Source organism: Toxotes jaculatrix, chromosome 14, assembly GCF_017976425.1.
Source record: "Toxotes jaculatrix isolate fToxJac2 chromosome 14, fToxJac2.pri, whole genome shotgun sequence".
Lineage (NCBI taxonomy): Eukaryota > Metazoa > Chordata > Actinopteri > Toxotidae > Toxotes > Toxotes jaculatrix.
In genome coordinates this window covers 20,613,582-20,633,747 of record NC_054407.1, presented here as the reverse complement: position 1 = coordinate 20,633,747, position 20,166 = coordinate 20,613,582, and the positions used below count along the sequence as shown (strand labels likewise).

At 41.1% G+C, this 20,166-nt stretch overlaps 2 protein-coding genes across 7 annotated transcripts in view; one reads left to right on the top strand and one right to left on the bottom strand.

Moving 5' to 3' along the window:
* Positions 1-15,085, top strand: part of LOC121192946 (piezo-type mechanosensitive ion channel component 2) — a 66,076-nt gene extending 50,991 nt beyond the window's left edge. Inside the window, exons 32-54 of one of the 6 annotated variants that reach the window (XM_041054981.1) lie at positions 358-461; positions 1,059-1,157; positions 1,502-1,622; positions 1,708-1,785; positions 2,012-2,178; positions 2,433-2,626; positions 2,952-3,125; positions 3,646-4,308; positions 4,422-4,680; positions 4,963-5,142; positions 6,278-6,584; positions 6,905-7,037; positions 7,601-7,748; positions 7,863-8,074; positions 8,596-8,754; positions 9,716-9,863; positions 10,325-10,513; positions 10,989-11,081; positions 11,629-11,813; positions 12,007-12,126; positions 12,506-12,585; positions 13,046-13,253; positions 13,373-15,085. In XM_041054981.1, coding sequence (XP_040910915.1) covers positions 358-461; positions 1,059-1,157; positions 1,502-1,622; positions 1,708-1,785; positions 2,012-2,178; positions 2,433-2,626; positions 2,952-3,125; positions 3,646-4,308; positions 4,422-4,680; positions 4,963-5,142; positions 6,278-6,584; positions 6,905-7,037; positions 7,601-7,748; positions 7,863-8,074; positions 8,596-8,754; positions 9,716-9,863; positions 10,325-10,513; positions 10,989-11,081; positions 11,629-11,813; positions 12,007-12,126; positions 12,506-12,585; positions 13,046-13,253; positions 13,373-13,625 — 4,274 coding nt within the window. In that variant the 3' untranslated portion in view covers positions 13,626-15,085. Of the gene's footprint in view, positions 1-357; positions 462-1,058; positions 1,158-1,501; positions 1,623-1,704; positions 1,786-2,011; positions 2,179-2,432; positions 2,627-2,951; positions 3,126-3,645; positions 4,309-4,421; positions 4,681-4,962; positions 5,143-6,277; positions 6,585-6,904; positions 7,038-7,600; positions 7,749-7,862; positions 8,075-8,595; positions 8,755-9,715; positions 9,864-10,324; positions 10,514-10,988; positions 11,082-11,628; positions 11,814-12,006; positions 12,127-12,505; positions 12,586-13,045; positions 13,254-13,372 lie in introns of those variants that run through there. The other 5 variants (XM_041054980.1, XM_041054983.1, XM_041054982.1 and 2 more) reach the window with 5 other exon arrangements.
* A 914-nt stretch (positions 15,086-15,999) lies between these two features.
* napgb (N-ethylmaleimide-sensitive factor attachment protein, gamma b) lies at positions 16,000-19,686 on the bottom strand. Its single transcript, XM_041056232.1, has 12 exons — positions 19,530-19,686; positions 19,227-19,294; positions 19,047-19,131; positions 18,940-18,957; positions 18,819-18,849; positions 18,614-18,723; positions 18,437-18,503; positions 18,282-18,352; positions 17,943-18,021; positions 17,689-17,768; positions 17,290-17,419; positions 16,000-17,119 (listed from the first exon to the last, which is right to left on the bottom strand). The coding sequence occupies exons 1-12, from the start codon at positions 19,583-19,585 to the stop codon at positions 16,979-16,981; spliced, it is 936 nt and encodes a 311-aa protein (XP_040912166.1). The 5' UTR covers positions 19,586-19,686; the 3' UTR covers positions 16,000-16,978.
* Between the last annotated feature and the right edge of the window lie 480 nt (positions 19,687-20,166).

The following is a 20,166-nucleotide window of genomic DNA, read 5'->3' as shown; positions in this document are numbered from 1 at the left end:
GAAGCTTAAAGGCGACTGTGCATACTGGAATAAACAGTTCTTTATTGTGATTTGTGCTCATAGTTATATCAGTCATACTAACATTTTTGATGCGTTGTGTGTCTTCTGCATTTTCTGTTTCATGCCCTCGTGTCTCTGATGTTTTTAAATGTGTCTTTATTCCATAAGTTACTGTAGATTCAGTTAAATGTTTAATGCGTAGTGAGTTAAATGGAATTCAGCGTTGGGTGGTTTGATTTTCCTGCTTCTTTCTTTCAGCAGGGAACCTTCACTTATATCACTGTTACTGTGAAAACAATGAACGACTTCAGCCTCTGTTTCACTGAATGTAACAGCACTTTACCCTCTGCCCCTCAGTGGTTAGAAGTGGAGACTATTACTTGTTTGAAACTGATAGTGAAGAAGAGGAGGAGGAGGAGGAGAAAAAAGACGAGGAGCCCCCAAAGAAGTCAGCATTTCAGGTGACTGCAGGGTGAAACGGGTTTTTAATTCCATCTCTGTCACAGCTGATCAGTTGGTGTCAGGTTTTAATTATTGATGAGGATGTCGCTCTCAGCAGGGGGAAAGTATAATAGTAGATATTTACTCAAGTACTGGCACTTTGATTGAGTATTTACATTGAATATTTACAGGGAAACATACCTTTTTAAGAAATACTTTCATAAAGGTGCAGTATTTTCAGTAAAATGCAGCTAAATTTCTAAAGTAAAAGTACAGATATTGCAGTGAAGTGTCTGATGTGAAGTATATATTATCATATATGACAGTATCAGATTTTTAATATTGATTCATCACTGTTTAAGCAGCATTTCATTGTTGTAGCGGGTTGAGGTGGAGATGCCAAACTTATTTTATATTATTTTTTGGGACTTTTCTCTGACCTTTTCCCAGATGTGAAACGCTGTGAAATCTTGAATATGTTTTAGAATTTGTGACATGTAATGGACTATGTGTATGCACCTGCATGGTCTCCTAACACAGTTACGGTAATCTGTGATGTTTATAACAATATGAAATGTTTCTTACTAATCCTCTCCCGCTCTGTTCCCTCTCTGTAGCGAGCTATTGGGAAGTTTGTCTCTGCTGTTCTGGCTTTGCCCAAGTCTATCATTAAGCTGCCTAAAACTATTCTGCAATATGTAGTCAAGGCAGGCAAGGTACTCACCACCAGAACTAACACAGCTCTGCTTTTCTGTGTCATCTGTCGGCTCAAATAACAGCTAACTCCACATCAAACTGCCTTTCCAGCTCATGTTTGGTTTCTGCTTTGACACACATGGCAAATCGATCAACAAGGGACACTAATTTGTCATAATCATCAAATCTGAGCTGGAATGGAAATGCTTTGACCTTTGTTTTTTTTTTTTTAAACTGGTGAAACCACCTTTTGCATGTAATGTTTCCTGTAACTTATTGCTGCTCTTGCATACAGTAATTTGCCCCAGTGATTCCTTGACTTTACAGCCTCGTTGACACTAAACTGCTTCCCTCTGTCCTCCAGTTTCTCTACCATGCCTGGATCACAGACCCCAAAGCTGCCCTGAGGGCACAAGGCAAAAAGAGACACAAATTTTGGAAGAAATACACCAAGGGAGTTAGACACAGGAAAAGCAAGAAAGATGGTAAGAAAAAAAAACCTTACATGATTTCGAGTGAGAATGAGTTTCATGTTCTTTTACCCAAAATTTCTTTACTGTACATCAGTAGGTCATGTGGCCATAGAGGTTGGTGAACTGTCTGATGGGCAAGAAAAAGGAGAGGAGAACAAGCAGTCAGGTAGTCCAGGTCGGTTTCTCCTCAAGAAGATAAAATTGTTTTATGAGATTTTGGGAAAAAAAGGTTGACTTCATCTTCTGAAACAGGACTGGGAACAGTAAATGCATATTGTACGGATCACTATGGTATATTTGTTTTAATTGTGTTGTTTCTGAAATCAACATGAGCCTGTTGAGCCACCAGTGCTGCTCAACAGAATTTTAATTTATGTGACTTGTGGTTTCCCTTCCGTCAGACAACATCATCAAACGAGTGTTCAACATCATAAAGTTCACCTGGGTGCTCTGCCAGACGACGGTGGAAAGCTTCACCAAGTGGATGAATGACATGTGCAGAGAGTACATCGACATCTCCACTGTGCTGCGTATCGAGCGCTGCATGCTTACACGAGAGGTCAAGAAGGTACATGATCCTCCACACTGACTTTTGTTGTGTAGAAGAAGAGTTACAAACCCTCTAATACTGATGTGCTGAGTTACTTTCTACCACAGTTGTTTAGCTCAACGCACCTGATTACTCAGAGCTGCTCTCATTGCTACAGAATCTTAGTCTTGTTAAATGAAATTTGTCTTTTGTTATCATTTATAAGCTAATTAAACATTTCATTGAAGTGAGTGGGAGAAGCAGAAAGTGATGAACGCCTCTCCTCCTGCCAGGGTAATGTGCCTTCCAGAGAGAGCATCCATGTCTACTACCAGAAGGCCATGAGGCTCAACATGTCCAGGCAGGCCAGTATGGATCAGCTCAGTGAGGACGGGTCAACCTCCGGCTCCACCAGAGTACGAAGGAGGCGAGGAGGCTACCGCATGGAGAGCCAGGACTCGACAGCCTCCAGAGACAGCATATCCAGGTGAACAGAGCCTGACATAATCTGTCCTGATGTTGTCACTTGCTTTTTATAATTTGGGTGAACTGTGGAAAGCAGTTCACTTGCACAGATCCTGCGTAGGTTGCCAGTATTCAGATTCAGCCATTGCTGTGTTTCATTTTCTGCACGGTCATGTGACGGGGTAAACAGGAAGATCATTTTCCCGCTCACTTTTAGTACTAAAGTTGGCTTAAATGCTTTTATTACACACAAGATGGGGAATGCCCCGTGTGTGTGACCTAACATCCATCCCATCTCATCCCTCTCACCACTGATCATCCCATCTGTCACTCTCATCACCTCTCAGTGCCTTCACTGAGGCCACCACGCTGTTTTCTCGCCAGTCCACGCTGGAAGACCTCGATGGAATGCCAGAGTTCATTCCCAAAACCAGCGAGCGTGCCAGGCCCAAACTGCGTAAGATTTACAACCTGGACGTGTCCAGTTCATCAATGGACAGTGTCAACAGCTTCATATCCAGGTGCCTGGCATGAATAATTTCATTGCATCTCCTGACTCACGTTTAACAAAAGTTGTCTCCATATCATCTTTTTTGTTCATTTTTAACTTCAGTTGAATCGTTGCATGACTTTTATATCACCCGTTTGTTTATTACACCCTATCATATCTGCTTACAGCTATATTGCAGTGTGTTATAAACACTTTGTTAGATGTTTATATACTCCTAGAGATTCTGTTCATTCTGTTTAAATGAAACAGAACCCTTCTGGTGTCACTTCAGTAAAAAGGTAAAAGCATGCCCTCGTCCATGGGTAGGATGTGGGAGTACCAGTCGGTTAAGTGGATTGTTATATTTATAAAACCCCCAATGCACCTGCAGGGAAGCAAGTGTGCAGATTTTTTTTTTAAATTATCCTGCATAAATTGAGACACTGGTTCTTTTACAGATGTCCAGTTTTCTTTAATTTTAGAAAAGTCCATCTAAACAGAGACACCTGAATGCAGACTGACACTGTTCCTGTTGATTTTGTCCCCTGCAGTGAAGCAACCCAGTGCGTCACACTCTACTCCAGACAGGGCACCACAGACACCATAGAAGAAGTGGAGGACGAGCAGGATCAAGGGGAGGACAAGCAGCAGGTTCCCTGGGAATCCCAACAGCTTGAGGACAGTCAGGGGGCAGAGGGTGGTCCCTGGAGTGACCGAGAATCCGGGGAGAAAGATGAGGAGCGTGGTGAGGGGCAGGAGGGGATGGAGGTCGAGGAGGTTGAGGAAGAATTAGAGGTACCACTGGACAAGGAGACAGGGGAGGGAGACGAGGCTCCCTGGGAGTCTTTTGGTCCTGATGAGGGCCCCTCCCTCAGGATGCAGGAGACAGAGTGTGCCCCTTCTGTCCTGGACAAAGACTTCACAGAGAGTGAAGATGGAGCAGGACAGCAGGACTTCATGCAGACAGAGGGGCGAGCAGGGGTGCTCTACACCCCCGATACAGATGCTTCCAAAACGTCTGACGCTGACGTTCCTCCCAGCTACAGCAAGGCGGTCAGCTTCGACCGTCTAGAAGTTAGTGATGACGAGAGTGACACAGATAGGAAGAGGCGTATGCTCATGACCTCTGACAGCCGCTCAGATGACAGCAGATCAGACATCATGTTGCCCTCTATGACCACTGAGCTAACCGCCAGTGAACTGCTGCTCAACAAGTAAGTCCAAAAAACAACTGAAGCCTGTTCAGTATGAAGCCTCACAGTCCATTTATTCTTATTTCATAAAAACAATCAAACACTGATCAGTTCATCTCTCTGTTACTGTCCAGGATGTTTTATGATGAGGAGCTGGAGCAGTCAGATAAATTCTACCAAAACCAGCCTCTGATTCTCCAGCTCTGCTACGCCCTCTACAACATGCTGGTGGCCCACTCGGAGATGGTGTGCTACCTGGTCATCATCATCAACCACATGGTGTCAGCCTCCTGTGCCACCCTGGTCCTTCCCATCACCATCTTCCTCTGGGCCATGCTGTCTGTGCCCCGGCCCAGCAAGCGCTACTGGATGACTGCCATCGTCTATACCGAGGTACAGTCAGACCCTGATTTTTCAAGTCAAATCTGCAGCGGTATTATTTTGTTTATCATTAAATTACATTGCTTACATGGATGGATGTCTAATTTGGGAATAAAGCTCCATTAAAGACCTGGACCAAATGGTCTCTGTTGTCCACAGTGAATACCAGAAAGTTAAGACAAGCACTTTTCCACCAGTGTAATGAAAAGGAGGACATAGTATTCCCTCAGGTTTCACTGTAAATGTTCATCTTGGTCTGTTGTCTGGAAAGCTTCACTGACATTTTCTCTACAGGTCACCATCGTCATCAAGTACTTCTTCCAGTTTGGCTTCTTCCCCTTCAACCAGGACAAGCTGGTCAGGAACAAACCATATCACCCCCCCAACATCATCGGTGTGGAGAAGAAGGATGGTTACGTCCACTACGACCTGGTCCAGTTACTGGCTCTCTTCTTCCACAGATCCATTCTGAAGGTACCTGCAAACACAGAATATGTGAACAATGTTAACTTTGTATAAACAGATGAGTTCAGTTATTTTCTCATTGTCAACAAACTCCATGAAAGGGGCAAAACCAACAGACAGCATTGTGCCATAAACCTCCGTTGTTGTCCAAAACCTATTGAAACACATCAGGGAGCCACACTGTTGCACTGGGTAGTTATTTTGAGTCAGTGACACATGCAGCATCCTGCTGTTGTCAACTCACCAAAACACCAATTGTGTTTTAAGCCACAGCTGAAAATAGTCCCCAGCAAACACATGATTTATTCCTGTTTGAATAATGTTTGCTAAAAACAACACTGCAGCTGGAAGGTATAGAGAGACAGACTCACACAGCTTTGGTTTTGGTATTTTTCATGGGATTAGTTGACAGTAAGAAAAATACACATTGGTATAATTTATCTATGATCAATATATCGATTATGATCATGTAACAAAATTACAAAAATTTTGTATGTAAATACATAGACACAGTTCTTCATAGTTAGAAAATGCCTCTGAAACAGCATTTAGACAATGATGGGGAAAAAAAAAAACACTGAAACACCAACAAATGAAATATTGCTTGGTTCACATGTATTCAATTTTAAGGCGAACTTTGTGACACATTACTCCCTTTAGAATTAAAGAGAAATTGATTTACAGAGAGCTTTATCCAACAGAAAATATGTAAAATTTACAGAGAAAACTGCAGGTTTTTTTTTATTGACTGATTGATGTGTCTGTGGTCCGGGAGGATCCTTCATCATATCAAGCATTTTCAGCTTTTAACACTGACTGGCTCATATCCACTATGGAATAAAAGACCAGTATTGACCCGATTTAACTGTGTGTGCGTTTCCCTACTGCACTCAGATTGAATCCTTCTAGACCATTTTTCTTCATCTGTTTCTGGAAGTTTTCTTTCTTTCTCAACAGATGAAAAAAAAAAAAAAACTCATTAGAGTTCAATGTTCCCTCCTAATGGGACAAACACTTTGACTGTGCTGTTAAATTTTATCCATACAGCTGCACTCCCCTTACCAGACTCTCAGTTCATTTGGGCATAAAATATGACATCTTCTCTACAAATCCCTGCATTTTTTTCTCTTATGTCCACTTCCAGTGCCACGGTCTGTGGGACGAAGACGACCCCAAAGAAAAGAAAGAGCCTCCTCGTCAGAGTGAGTCAGAGGATGAGGGAAAAGACAAGGAGGAGAGTGAGAAGGAGTCCGAATCTGCCTCCTCGCTGATCAGTGAGAGGAGAGGCTCCACCCACACCTTGAGGTCCCTAAACTTTGGGACCTCCATAGATTCAGGACATGTCCAGGTGCATGTCCCACAACAGCAGACCTACCAGCGTCGCAAGAGCTCCAGCGGAGGCTCGCATATTTCTCACCGCTCTCTTCACTCTTCTGCACGGTCAAAGAGAGGTCAGGATCATTTTCTGTCGGCTGTTTCCTGTTACTATGGTTCAAAACATGAGAGTGTGGCTGGGGAGAGTCAACAGTTAGCACTCTAACGGTCAAAAAAAGCTCTGAAAGAAATGTGAAATTTTATAATATGCATAATCCCTACTAATCACAACAACAATAATAATTAGAAGGAGTCCTGTGGACTTGTATCACATAAAACAACTATTTCTTGTAGTCTCTATCCTTGACCCTTGGATTAGGTCTTTGTGAATCTCGGGCTGAGACTCAGTGCACCGTCACGGTTCATTTACAACTCGAAATGTAAATTGTTTCCACAGGAAGTACCGCGTCCCACAACAGCAGCCGCAAGGATGGCAGCGAGGCCAGCGTCCATCAGAAGACCCGCAAACAGATGATTATGGAGAAGCTGAAGGAGCAGCTGTATAAAGGGAAAGCGTTCATCATAAAGCGGTACGGTGAAGCATAGTTGGTTCATAGAAGTTTTTTTTATCTCTTAAACCCCACCCACAGCTGGGTGCTGCTCAGTGCTTTTAAATGCTGTTGTTCAAGAGAGTGTGTAACTTTATGAGGGCACTGATGAGAAGTGTGCTCAGTAAATATTGTGGATGAATAATGGAAGATTCAATGTGGAAAATCACATCAGCGATACACCAGCTAAAACCTTTCAAAGGTCTAAATTTAGACCTTTAATTACAGCATTCCCGTCAGACCAGTCAGTGTAATTTTTGTAAGTGCTGCAACAGATGATCCAAACGTGTTATTGCTCCAAATTTAATCACAATGGAACAAGTGGTTTCTGAGATACTGCGTCTAGGACAGTGACTGAAACACACTGAAATGATATTTACAGCATTTAAGTTTTCCCAAAATAAGACCAGTGATGTCTGTCTGATCACGTGTATTAACACAAACAAAGTTAATTTCCTGTGGGGTGTGACAACAACAGCACAAGACTGACCTGGACCATTTTCTCCTGTTTCCTCCCTCATAACAACATTAACTGTTTTATGTAGGTTCATGGAGATCTACCTTCCCATGAGGCAGTTCTTCTATAACCTGATCCATCCAGAGTACAGTGCTGTCACAGACGTCTATGTGCTGATGTTCCTCGCCGACACCGTCGACTTCATCATCATTGTGTTTGGATTCTGGGCGTTCGGTGTAGGTTTATTTGGATCGGTTTTCTTTTTGTTTGACTCTTTGATGAAGAAAATCATCATTTGATCCACATTACTTAACAGAACTTACAGTCATGTGCACCTTTTCCCCACGCAGAAACACTCAGCGGCTGACATCACCTCGTCTCTGTCGGAGGATCAGGTGCCAGGACCGTTCTTGGTCATGGTCCTGATCCAGTTTGGGACCATGGTGGTGGACCGGGCCCTCTACCTCAGAAAGTCTGTGGTGGGCAAGGTCATCTTTCAGGTCATCCTGCTCTTTGGCATCCACTTCTGGATGTTCTTCATCCTGCCTATAGTCACAACAAAGTAAGAACTTAATCTTATCTCACATTAGATATGTTCAGTTTTTAATCTAAAGTCATAAAGCATCCTGATTAATCTCAGAGGAGCCTTGATGGTACATCATTTCTACCTCACAGCATGTTGGGCTTGAAATATGGCTGGGAATCTTTGCTGCATGTCTTTCATTTCTTTCCGTTGTTTGTTGCTCTGCTACTTTGTTCAAATAAAGAGAAACAGGCAAAACCTGTTTAAAATAAATTTCTGAAGAGCTGCAACAATTAGTTTCTAAATCATTAATTCATTGTCAGAAATTCATTTTTCTGACAATCAAGTCAGAAAAATGAATACATTAATACCCATTGTGATTCAGAATGTTTTACAGTTAAATTACTTTGGTAGTAAACCTTAATAAAATCTGAAATTTTGAGACAAGTGAGGCATTTTTCTTTGTCTATAAAATACATTTGTGGTTAAAAAAAAAAGAAATAAAAAGCATAAAAAAACATTTTTACACACACTGTGTCTCTTTTCTCTTCCCCTTGTAGGCGTTTCAATGATAACATAGTCGCGCAGATGTGGTATTTTGTCAAGTGCATCTACTTTGGGCTGTCGGCCTATCAGATCCGCTGTGGTTATCCTACCCGCGTTCTGGGAAACTTCCTCACCAAGAGCTACAATTATGTCAACCTCTTCCTGTTTCAAGGGTGAGTTACGCTGGGAAAGTATCATTTCTTCCAGCTGGGCAAGCAGATCCAAGGCCCTGGTCACAACGGGATGTCAGTAGCTGCTGCTGCTGTTGCTGCAAAAAAAATTACACCAAGAGTTATTTGTTTTGAAACTGTTTAGTATTAGTCCTTTGGACCTTTTCCATTTACATATGTTTGTATTAAGCTCTTTAATTTCATTTCTACGGCTGAAGTGATCAGTCAAGCAAAAACATTTGTCATTTCCAGAATCTTATATGTGAGGATTTGCTGCTTCTCTTATTGTAAATTGCATCTTTGGGTTTTGTTCTGTTAATTAGACAAAACAAGCATTTTATAGTCTTTTTTTTCAGTTTCATTAACACAGACCACTTAGTTTTCTATTCTGTTTCCTTGTGTTTTGAATTTCACCAGTTTGTGAACTAAAAGATTAGGAAGTAAGGAGTGTTACTGGTTGTCTATAGTTCTTCAGTGATACACTGAGTTACATTCAATTCATTACAAATTATTTTAATAATAGTAAAAACAAAAAAAAACTACTAAATACTAAATTAATTTGTCAAAACATGTACATCAATTTGACTGACAAATAAAAGCATCTTAACTCAAGTTTCACCTACTAGCTTTTTCCAGAAGTTTCAACTGCATCTCAGTGGCCGACAGTTACAGAAGCTGTCAATGTGAAACCTAAGTACACTAAGTAAACCTAAGACAAACTGTCAGATGCCATTGAAAGAGGCAGAAAAAAATCTAGCAAGTTAACCCTGAGTTAAGATTTGCTTGTTTGAGAATGAACCTTCAAGCTGATCATGTAGAAAGGACCTGAAATGTGTAGGTGAAAGCCATAGCGTGCTACACTTCCCCTTTCATAAGCATGAGCTTGTAATTAAAGATATCACATCTGATTTTGTTTCAGTCGCTTATTTTACCAGGATAACTAAAACAGCTCTGTTGTTTCCAGTTTCCGTCTGGTGCCGTTTCTGACAGAGCTGCGAGCCGTGATGGACTGGGTTTGGACCGACACCTCACTGTCTCTGTCCAGCTGGATCTGTGTGGAGGACATCTACTCTCACATCTTCATCCTCAAATGCTGGAGAGAGTCTGAGAAGGTGTTTTTCATCGTGGCATCAGTCTAGTGTGAAAAGAATTACCTTCAGAGCCAAAGCCTGTCATGTTGGAATTCAGGCTGAAATTGATTTTTTTTCAAAGTAGATCGTTTTTTTCTAAAACTCCTTCATGCTTTTATTTGTTGCCTCATGACTACTGAAGAATGAATTCTGATCTGCATTGGCTGGGCGATGGCTGAAAGCTAAATTTATGGGCTCTCACTGTCTGCAAAATACTGTATATTAAACAGCGAAGATATACAGTGTCTGTGGCCAATATATAGTATATAGAAAACATATAGCCATTGCCTCCAGCATCAGATCCGCGGAAGTCAAGATGGAACAATGTTTCAGGAGCACTACCCCCTGGAAAGGCTGCACTGTACTGTAAAAACACCAACTGTTCTGCCATGCATCCAGGTTAAATAATTCTTCTCACTGTCCTTAATCCAATCCTTATGCAGAGGTACCCCCAGCCGCGAGGCCAAAAGAAGAAGAAAGTGGTGAAGTACGGGATGGGAGGGATGATGGTGGCGCTGCTGATCGGTATCGTCTGGTTCCCGCTGCTTTTTATGTCTCTGGTAAAATCTGTAGCTGGAGTCGTCAACAAACCACTGGACGTCTCGTTCACAATCACACTGGCTGGCTTTCAGGTGTGGACGCTGTTGCTTTTATCTAATCATTTATATTAACAAGCTTGCCAAGTGCTTTACTGAGAAACAAAGAAAAATAACAAGAGACCAAAGAGATGCACTGCCCACACCCAAAGGCTTTTAATGTGACAAGCAATTCTACCTCCTGTGAAAAGAGTTCAAGTAGATCTTGATGAAGTAAATAAATCTGTGACTCATTCTACGGCAAGACCCCAGGGTTTGATTTGAATGTCTTGATGTGGCACTTTTTGATCAGTTTATGTGATCGGGTACTGGTGGCCTTTGATGGGAGAGAGAAGCCAGATGAATGTGATAAGAATTTCTAGGTTGTGTGAGTAACCCTAACCCTAAACACAGATCCATTTCTCCAGCAACAAAACTGAAGAAACAAGTATCTAAGCCACGATTATTCAGTGTATTCAGACTTTTCAGGACTTTTGAAGTCTGTCTGTTTTTAAATTTCCTTCTCTTGCAGCCCATCTTCACCATAAGCGCACAGCAAAAGCAACTGGAGGACGTGAACAGCAAGGATTTTAGAGATTTTGGCAATAAGTTTTCAAATAATGATGTAAGTACAAGAAATGGAATGTCAGATTCTCCTGACATAAACTCAGAAATTCCCAATGTACAATGTGCCAGTGTGTTTTAAAATGTTTTTATAATTTATAATTTTATAATTCTTTTTGGTAAAAATGGAGTGAAGATTACAGTGATCACATCGAACAAGAGGGTTTAGCTCCCAGATGATCCAGATTGCTCTTTCACTAACTACAACAGATTTTAGACCAGGCAGTATATCCTTTAAAACCTTTTCTAAACAAATTTTTCAAGTCCTTACATGTCGATTTAACCATTTACAACTTGTGTGTCCTCTAACTGTATTGTAAAACTAGACAGACTTTGATCGTGATCCATCCAATAGTTGTTAAGATGTTTCACTCTGGACTGAAGTGGTGGATCGACCGACTAACAGGCAGTGCAGTCCTTAGAGCCACACCACTAGACAGAAGTTCCACGCATGGTGACTTTACCATAGACATAATCTAAATCATTTAAACATGACTCAGTGAGATTCTGCTCTCTTCTTGCTATGTGCTGTTTTGTGTTGGGGTTAGAAAGCCTTGCAGTGGCTGGAGCGCTACACATCAGACGATCTGATCATCGCCAAGCTGAAAGGCAGCTCCAACTCTCTGTGGACCATCAGTCCACCCAGCAGAACCAACCTGATAGGGATGTTGAACTCTACTACTACTACTGACGATGAGGGATTCCCCATCACTGTGTCCTGGTCTGTGCAAAGGTGCGGAATGACAGTGTTCATTCATATTATCCATTTGCCATGTATACTGATATCTGACTATGTGACAGCGATGGTGGATAAATCATGAGCTCTCGTCAGGTTTGTATCTGGCAAAGTAACCAGTGAAAATGAAAGTGTAGCACGCTTACAGGCGGCTAATTTCGGTGGGATTGTCCTTTTGTTGTGATCTCAGGAACCTAAGTCTTGGTGCCAAGGCTGAAACAGCGTCTGGAAAACATGTGAGTTTTCTGGAGGAAAAAACAAAACAGGAGCTCATCATGCTCCTAAAGGGGATAAAAAGCAACACACAAGTGTGAGTACATCAGCAGCTTCTTTTCCACTGTGCTAAACATGGGTCAATCACAGATGAGATACAACTTTTCTCTTTTTTTCCTTTTTTTTTTAGCTTCAGGAGTATATCTAGTTGAGTGTATGAAAATATGCATTTTAGTTGAAAATAACTACCTCAGTGTGAAATTTAGTTTGTGTCTGAGTGACAGGACGTTTTAAACACAGAAGACAATTTTTAACAAGCACATACATAATAGTTCTGCGGCGAAATGACCATGCAAAGAATCATTTAATTCTCAGTAATTCTCAGCAAGTAATTCTCAACGTGTTTCTCAGTTATGCTCCAACATATTGAGAAATGAAGTGACACAAACTGTTTTGCTGCCTCTTTTCCTCCCCAGGACTCTAAAAAACGTCTTCCCTCGTTATATTCGAGCCCCCAGTGACTCGGATGCCAAGCCTGTCGATCAGCTTATTTTAAGTGAGCGTCACCATCTTTATCACTTTATATGTTTGCCAGACTGTGGCTTTTGAGTAGTTGTTGATTGAGTCATCTGTGTGCATTTATTTAAAGCCACTATGTTTAGAGTTTTCACATTTCTGACTATGCTCAAGTCTTTTTCTGATGTGCCACTATCAAAAAATGGCCAGTGTTGTACAAGAAAAAAACAAACTGTTCTATCATAATAATCTGAAAGATTTTATAAAATAATTTTGCACAGTGGCTCTAAATTGTTTTTAAAATATATCTTTTTTCACAAAATGGACACATAATATTTAGTAATAAAATAAAAGTCTCTTTTTCTCAGAATTTTCTCAGTGATATTTAATTATATACTACAAGTTTCTCCATTTACATACAATGTTCTGTTATGTTACAATGTTCGAAAGTCTTTATTTGATCAGAATAACTGGCATATTGTTATTCTTCATCATCATAGATAATGAACCGACATATGAGGACCTAAACATTACCTTGATGCGAACTCAGAATGGCTCAGATCAGGAGCAGATCCAGGAATGGTGGATCGTCAACCAGATAAAGACTGGCCTAATTTCACTGGGCAACAACAGTGAAGCAGGTCTGGACATCTACATATTCAGCGACCAGGTTAGCCCGCCCAGCTTGGGCTTCCTGGCTGGATATGGGTAGGTGGTGATTGACGTTAAAAAGCACTAAAGATTTTAAATAAATAAATAAATAAATACATAAATGTATGTGCCCCGCTTTTCAGTGAAATGATTAAAAACTGTTCTTTCCTGCTTAGGATCATGGGCCTGTACGCCTCTGTGGTTCTGGTCATCGGAAAGTTTGTACGTGAGTTCTTCAGCGGTATTTCTCACACCATCATGTTCGAGGAGCTGCCCAACGTAGACCGCATCCTCAAGCTGTGCACCGACATCTTCCTGGTCCGAGAGACGGGGGAGCTGGACCTGGAGGAGGACATGTATTCCAAACTCATCTTCCTCTACCGTTCGCCAGAAACTATGATCAAGTGGACCCGGGAGAAAAGTCAGTGAAACTCAGAGGGGATGTTAAGCTATGAAGGCGAGTCAGAGCTTTTCGTAGACATTGGGGTGGTCGCTCTGTTGGTGTAAGTTGCTGTTTCAGTCCGTTTACCAGCCGAGGGAGCACAAAGCAGCTGAGGACCAAATCTGTCTTCCTCAACTTAGCTCTGCTGGCAGTGATACAGTGTTGGCGCCACACGGGAACACTTTATTAACAGTTGAGCACAAATTTGGTGCTGTATTTATTTCTGAAAACGTGGCTCAGTCTGGCATCCAGTGGATAAAATAAGCGGCTGGTGTTCAGTCGAAAACTGAGAAATCTTATAATACAATTTTCCTAAGATATGAAAAGTCTTATCCCTAATTTAAAGGTAGATTTTTAAAGACCCGTCACTGCTCTTCACGCTTGTCGTCTTAAATTTTTGCAATTGCACAGCAGGCGAAGAGAAGCCCAACCTGGCTGCAACGTTACTCTTTAAGGGCTTCCCACCAACGGATAAGTGCACAATAATGACCACATGAGCACAATCTCATATTTTCTACAACTGGAACACTTTGATTGTGGGACTGTGCAATACTGAGCTCTCGTTTCTCCCAAGTTTTCAAAGGATGTGGATCGAAAGAAAAGGCCGGTTCTGACCAAGACACGTGAACATAGCCCCATCTTTTTGTCTTTTTCTTTTTTTTAAACGTCAGAGGCCACGTGGGAGCCTTTCCAGAAACGCAGTGCAGAAAACATTATCAGACAATCTTTACTTGCCTTATTTTGTTTGTATGAGAAGAAGTGAAACTCTTATCATCCACATATCTTTCTCAGGAAGAGCTGTTTTCACAGATATTCATTGTACGAGTTATATGTTACCATATGTAGGCTTTGACGGATTTAAAAGAAAAGACGAGAACTATTTAAATGGCATGAAATTTTATGTGGATATTGTTTAGATGGACTGATGCTGAGTACGTTTACTGCACAGGGACACAGTTAAAGACTCTATGAAGAAAGTACATTTATCGCTGTGGACTTTTTTCCTCACAGAGAATGAGATTAATTGCCAATCACCCGTGTTCTGAATCATCTACAGGTTGGCTAGAGTCGAAACCAGCAGAGGGCTGTTTCTGAATCAGGGTATCGTGCATTAGGTGGCAGACTCTTGCACATCACTTGTGAACCTCTCGCTGTTTTTAACATTCAGCTGTGACGCCCACAGCTGCGCATTCAGTCATCAAGGAAAAAATAACAAGACACAAAAAAGATTTCTCACATGAAGGGCTGAAACATGAAGCCCTTTGGTCCAAACTATGCATTAGAGGACAACTGTAGCATGAAAGAGAAACTTTATTATTAATTTTCATTACATGTACATTCAAGTTTAAGAGGACAGGACGTGGAGGAATGAAATGTGAAATTGTACCTGTATGTTAAGGCAATGTGGTATGATAGAGGTCCAGAGATCTGCAAATAAAACACGTGAAAAGTTTTTCTATTCAGCTGCTGTTTGCTTGTGGAAGCAGAGTGAGAATCTGTGTGTTGGTCAACAGTGTTTCAACAGGAGTGTGATGAAAAACAACTTGGGACCCTCTGGATTGAAGAGAGATTTCACTCTGATACAGTGCATGCTGGGAAGTCTGCTTCTATGCTGATGATGTTTCTTTAGAAATATTTAACTTAACATTTCAGTCATTCAACTTATCGTTTTAAGTCAAAAGACCTTGAGTCAGAAGTTTTAAGTTTAACTAACTTAAATGAACAAAACTTAGATATTTGTTTTTGTTATTGAGAAAATACTCGATCGCTCTAAATTACCTCATCGTGTTTTACGCTGCAGCTCTATTTTATCAGTACGCTATTATAAACCGTTCTAAAGTGGTGAACTCTCATGTGGTGTTAGCTCACACATTTCCCAATCAGATTAAGTCTTTCACAAATGCTGTACCCACGACTTTATGCTTCATTTTGGCTTAGTAACAAACACAAGGAGCAGTTCAGCATTTTTATTTTCACCCATGCCTACATTTATGTAGACTCCAGTCCAGTTTTTCTAATGCACAGATGTGCTGCAGTCGTTCAGAATGGGAGGGCATCACAAAAGTAGCACGAATGTGTGCGCATTAAATATCGCTTAACAGGGAGAGAGCATTAGACTCATCAAAGATAAATAGGTCTTAGGAAGCTACACAGTCATTACATGTCTGTCAGAGGCCATTTTGGTGCAGACATCTGCAGCCGCTGTTAGTCTCACTGATGTGGAAAATTTGCTAACTCATTTAAGAAAATGCACAGAGACCATAAAATGCCACACACCGGAAATGTTTATTGATGTATGTGCAAAGTTTGGAGATATGTTTGTGAGGAATACACAAGGAGTGGGCAACGGCACAAATAAAAAAAATGTAAACAATCCCTTTATTACTTTTTAAAGATCAGAATATTTTTAATAGGAATTTAAATTATCTTGTGATTATAGAGGGCTTCTCACATTTACAGTATGACCAATAAGCTAAATGACAAATACACAAATTCAGCACTGAGGAGAAAATCAGTGGGCAAGATGCACTGAAAACATCACTGCATGGTCCCTTTTTCACATTTTAGTCCCTTTAATTTGAGGATTGTACGATGTAATTAAGACACAGCCATGACAATTGTTTATTTGAAGGTGGATAAACCTCGAGGTAGACGAATGAAAACAGTCTACAAATGACTATAAGCTGCGTCATCATGTGTTTTACAGTTCCTTTAATTTTCTTGAATAAGAGCTGATGTTCAAGACAGTAGTGTCTGTCATTTTTAAACATTAATATTCACAGATTCATCATAGCATTGATTCACCATTTCATTATTCCAAACATGCATTAACAGACTAATTGCATATGGTTCCAGTATATTCTCAAACGGCTGCAGCCATGAATCCTGAATAAAACTCAGTACAAATAAACACCTATACATTGATGAACTTATTGGGCATATTTATTTAGTATTTGTGATTTTAATATAGCTATAGTAACCTACCCACATACAATAACAGCAAAATTTACAGCTTCACAGAGCCAAGAAATAATAGAACATTTACATACAACAGGCTTTCATACATTAGTGAACACTGAAGAATGATTTGAATGAGGATCCACCTCAAAGAAACACAAATTAAAATGGTGTTTAAACTCGACTCTTCTGCAACACCTACTGTAACTGTTGGGGTTTTTAATTTGCTTTTTTTCTTCTTATTTTTTGCACAATAAAGGTCAAAACAGTCGCCCGTCTGGGCCTCAGAGCAGAGAGGGTTTGTCAAGGTTTGTAACTCGTACACAGAGGGTGTAGCGGTGGAGCTGCAGATGGGAAGAGTCGGCACTCTGGAGGCTGAAGGCTAACACAGCCCGCCCTCATACTCATCGTCCTCTTCAGCAGCAGCTGGCGCCCCACTAGCGCCACCCTGTGGAGCAGCTGCAGCCTTCTTCTTCTTTCCTCCTCCTCCAGGTACCCTAAGGGAGATGGCCAGCTTGGCGTACTGTAAGGCAGCAGAGAATTAAATGTGCCATCAGATCATCCAACTGAAAGGCCCTGAAAACGTATTTTCTCAGTCAGCTTTTTACTGTGTTAGTCGAGTGTTTAACTTTTAGCATGTAGTAACTAAAGCACCATCAACGGTTGTTGTTATTATGTGTCAGCAGTACTCACATCATTGTCCATGTACTTCAGTAAAGGTGAGTTACACACGCGGTAGACTTGGTCCTCGTCCTGCTCGTCGTAGCCCTGCAGTAGCGTCTCCATGGCAACGCAATCTTCGCTTCCACTGTACCCAGGCAGACTGGTGAAGAAGAAGCAGCACTTCATGTTATGACCCTCAGCGTAAGTGGCAGCGGTGTTACACCGTGAACTTGAGGCAATGTTAACAAATGAAATCACAAGAGAAATGAGCCGCAACTAAATTTATATTTCCTCTCTTTTTTTCCATCAGCTTTTCACTGGGAAGCAGAAGATTTTTCTGTAGTGTTTGCTCAAGGAAGCCTTGGCTCCTTGTTGTAGCAGAAGGCCCCAGATTACAGGTGGTAATGAAACACATTTGAATTCTCATACCTGTAACTTTCTCTGACACATTTATCAGCTGCTACGTAGTCTCCTCTGTGAAGATGAATCAGCACTTGGGCAGTTGTTTTCTAAAGAGTGAGAAGAACACACCAACATATAAATCTGACATAGGTTCAAGAAATATGTCTTGTTCTCTTTTGTCTCATCTCCATCCGTAGGTTCTAACTGGCCACAGTGATGCATTAAGTTTTAATTAACCATCACAGAGAATTTAATGACATAAAAACAACAAAGTCATCCACCTTGAAGCACATGGGGAAGTTCTCAATCTCTTTGTACATGTTCTTCTCTTTCTGCAGAGCCACTGCTGCTTCGTCCAACCTGGTTAGAAACGTGAACAGAGTGAGGACTGAGGAGGAACAGGTACTGCAGTTCAACATGATCACATGGAGGAGAATCCAAATATCTGAAAGTAAATGCATGAATCTATCGCTGCTGAAAAGAACAGGAAAAACACAAGGGACATCTCAGCTCTATTTTATTATTATCCCATTATAAACTGGTGAACTCCTGCACACTGTTTATCATAAACCACCACCTGCTATTTGGCAGCACAGGTGAGCCCTCTTCATTCCCTTTACCTTTTTAACCTGACCAGAAGTCTGGAGGCTTTGCCCAGTAGCTCAACAGCCTGACGCAGACGGTCCTCATTCTACAGACAGAAAACATGGATGTATTAACTACATGAAATAAAATCAACAACAGTAAAATGATTCAGTCAGCAGCTCATTGTTACCTCAAACACACCAGCTGCCTTCTGATACAGATCTACAGCTTTCTCCAGGTTTATAGGCTCGATCAGTCTGAGGAGAATAATGTCTTTTAGTTGGAAGGAAAATCTGCACAGTTATGTCAACAGCTGAGGGATTTAAGTTTGATCTAATGACTGCAAAATATAAGGTATTGTTTTTACTTTCCAGCCCTGTCCAGAGCCATTGCAGCAGTGTCAGGAGTCCCATTCTCCATGTACATCATACAGGCTTTCTCTATGTACTGGATGGCCTCTGGCATCTTCTTTTGTTCCTGTTGCAATGCAAACACAGTCAAGTTACAATTCTGCTGCAGACCCGTGACCTCCATCTACCTGACATTAATGACTTCAGTGTGGCCGCACTCACCTTCATCATCATACCTGCCTGTTCAATAGCCCTGACGAAGGAGAAGGAGAGTTAGAATAAAACATGTGGTCTTTATGTTTGTTGCTGACTTAATACCGGGGTTATAAAACAAGACACTCACTTTGCAGCATGAAAGAGCCTGAAGGGCAAGTTAAGGAAATGAGGAAACAGACTCAAACAGCAGTAACGTCTTTTAATAAGACTGTGGAGGGAGTACAGAAAGGATACGTCTTGTTTTCTGTGTGATATTCAGCTTCCTTCAGGTAAGCATCCTTTGCCTGCTCATACTGCTTAGCATTCTTGAAGCACACGGCTAAAAACAGGACACAGACAGTCAGCAGTGGGTAAAATGTGGGATTTCTGTGAAAGGATTACACTACAGCAAAGAACTGTATAGATTTAGGTTACCTGCTTTGGCGTATTCTGATGCAGCACTGTCATAGTCAGGCTTCCACTTTGTAAAACTTGTCTTTAAGCTACAAAAACATAGAACGATGTGTAAATTATAAACAGCTGAAGCCGGAAGATTCAGCTACATTATAAGTTTACTGTCAATTACAGAACAAGACAAAATAGTAGTTAATATGTTGTGTATGTCGCATAACCTTCCTGGTGAAATCGCCACAGTGGCCTTACAGCTAGCTAACACCAGTAGTGAAACAAACTGGTTTTTATGAGCCAGAAATAAAAGGGATTTTTATCGCAACTCACCATTTTTCCGCTTTAGCCATGTGCTCATGAGCTTCGTTTATCTTCTGAGCTGCCATACTGTTAATTAAATCGATGGGATATAATGAATTTGGTGTCGACAAATCGCTGTGGATGTTATTGCTTCGATGTTTGGATTAACACGAACTCCTCCTCGGCCGCAACGTCACACGATGTCGCAGGCTACGGGCGCCGCCGAGGACAAAATGCGTCGACAACGCGAAACGTTTGTTAGCGCAAAAATAAAATGCGTATCACTGTACTAGAGATACAGCAAGGAATAGAGCAGTGATGCACAGGTGTACCCCAGGACATGTTTGAAGTTAAGTTAAGCTTAAGTGCAGCACATGAGTAAATGTAATGTGTAGTTGTACACATGAGTAAATATAATGTAGTTTCCCCCCCGACTGTCTGAGAACTGCAGAACTTATGAAGAGTGAAAAGACTATAGGACACTTCCAGAAATGATCAGCACTGATTTTAGATCACCAATTGTTCACAAATTTTCAGGTAAAAAAAACAAAAAACAAACAAAAAAAAAACAAAAACAAACAACAACAAAAAAACAAACAAAATCAAAATTAGACAAAAATTATATGATAAAATTTTGCGGCGGAAACGGAAGTGTGTTAAAGCGTGG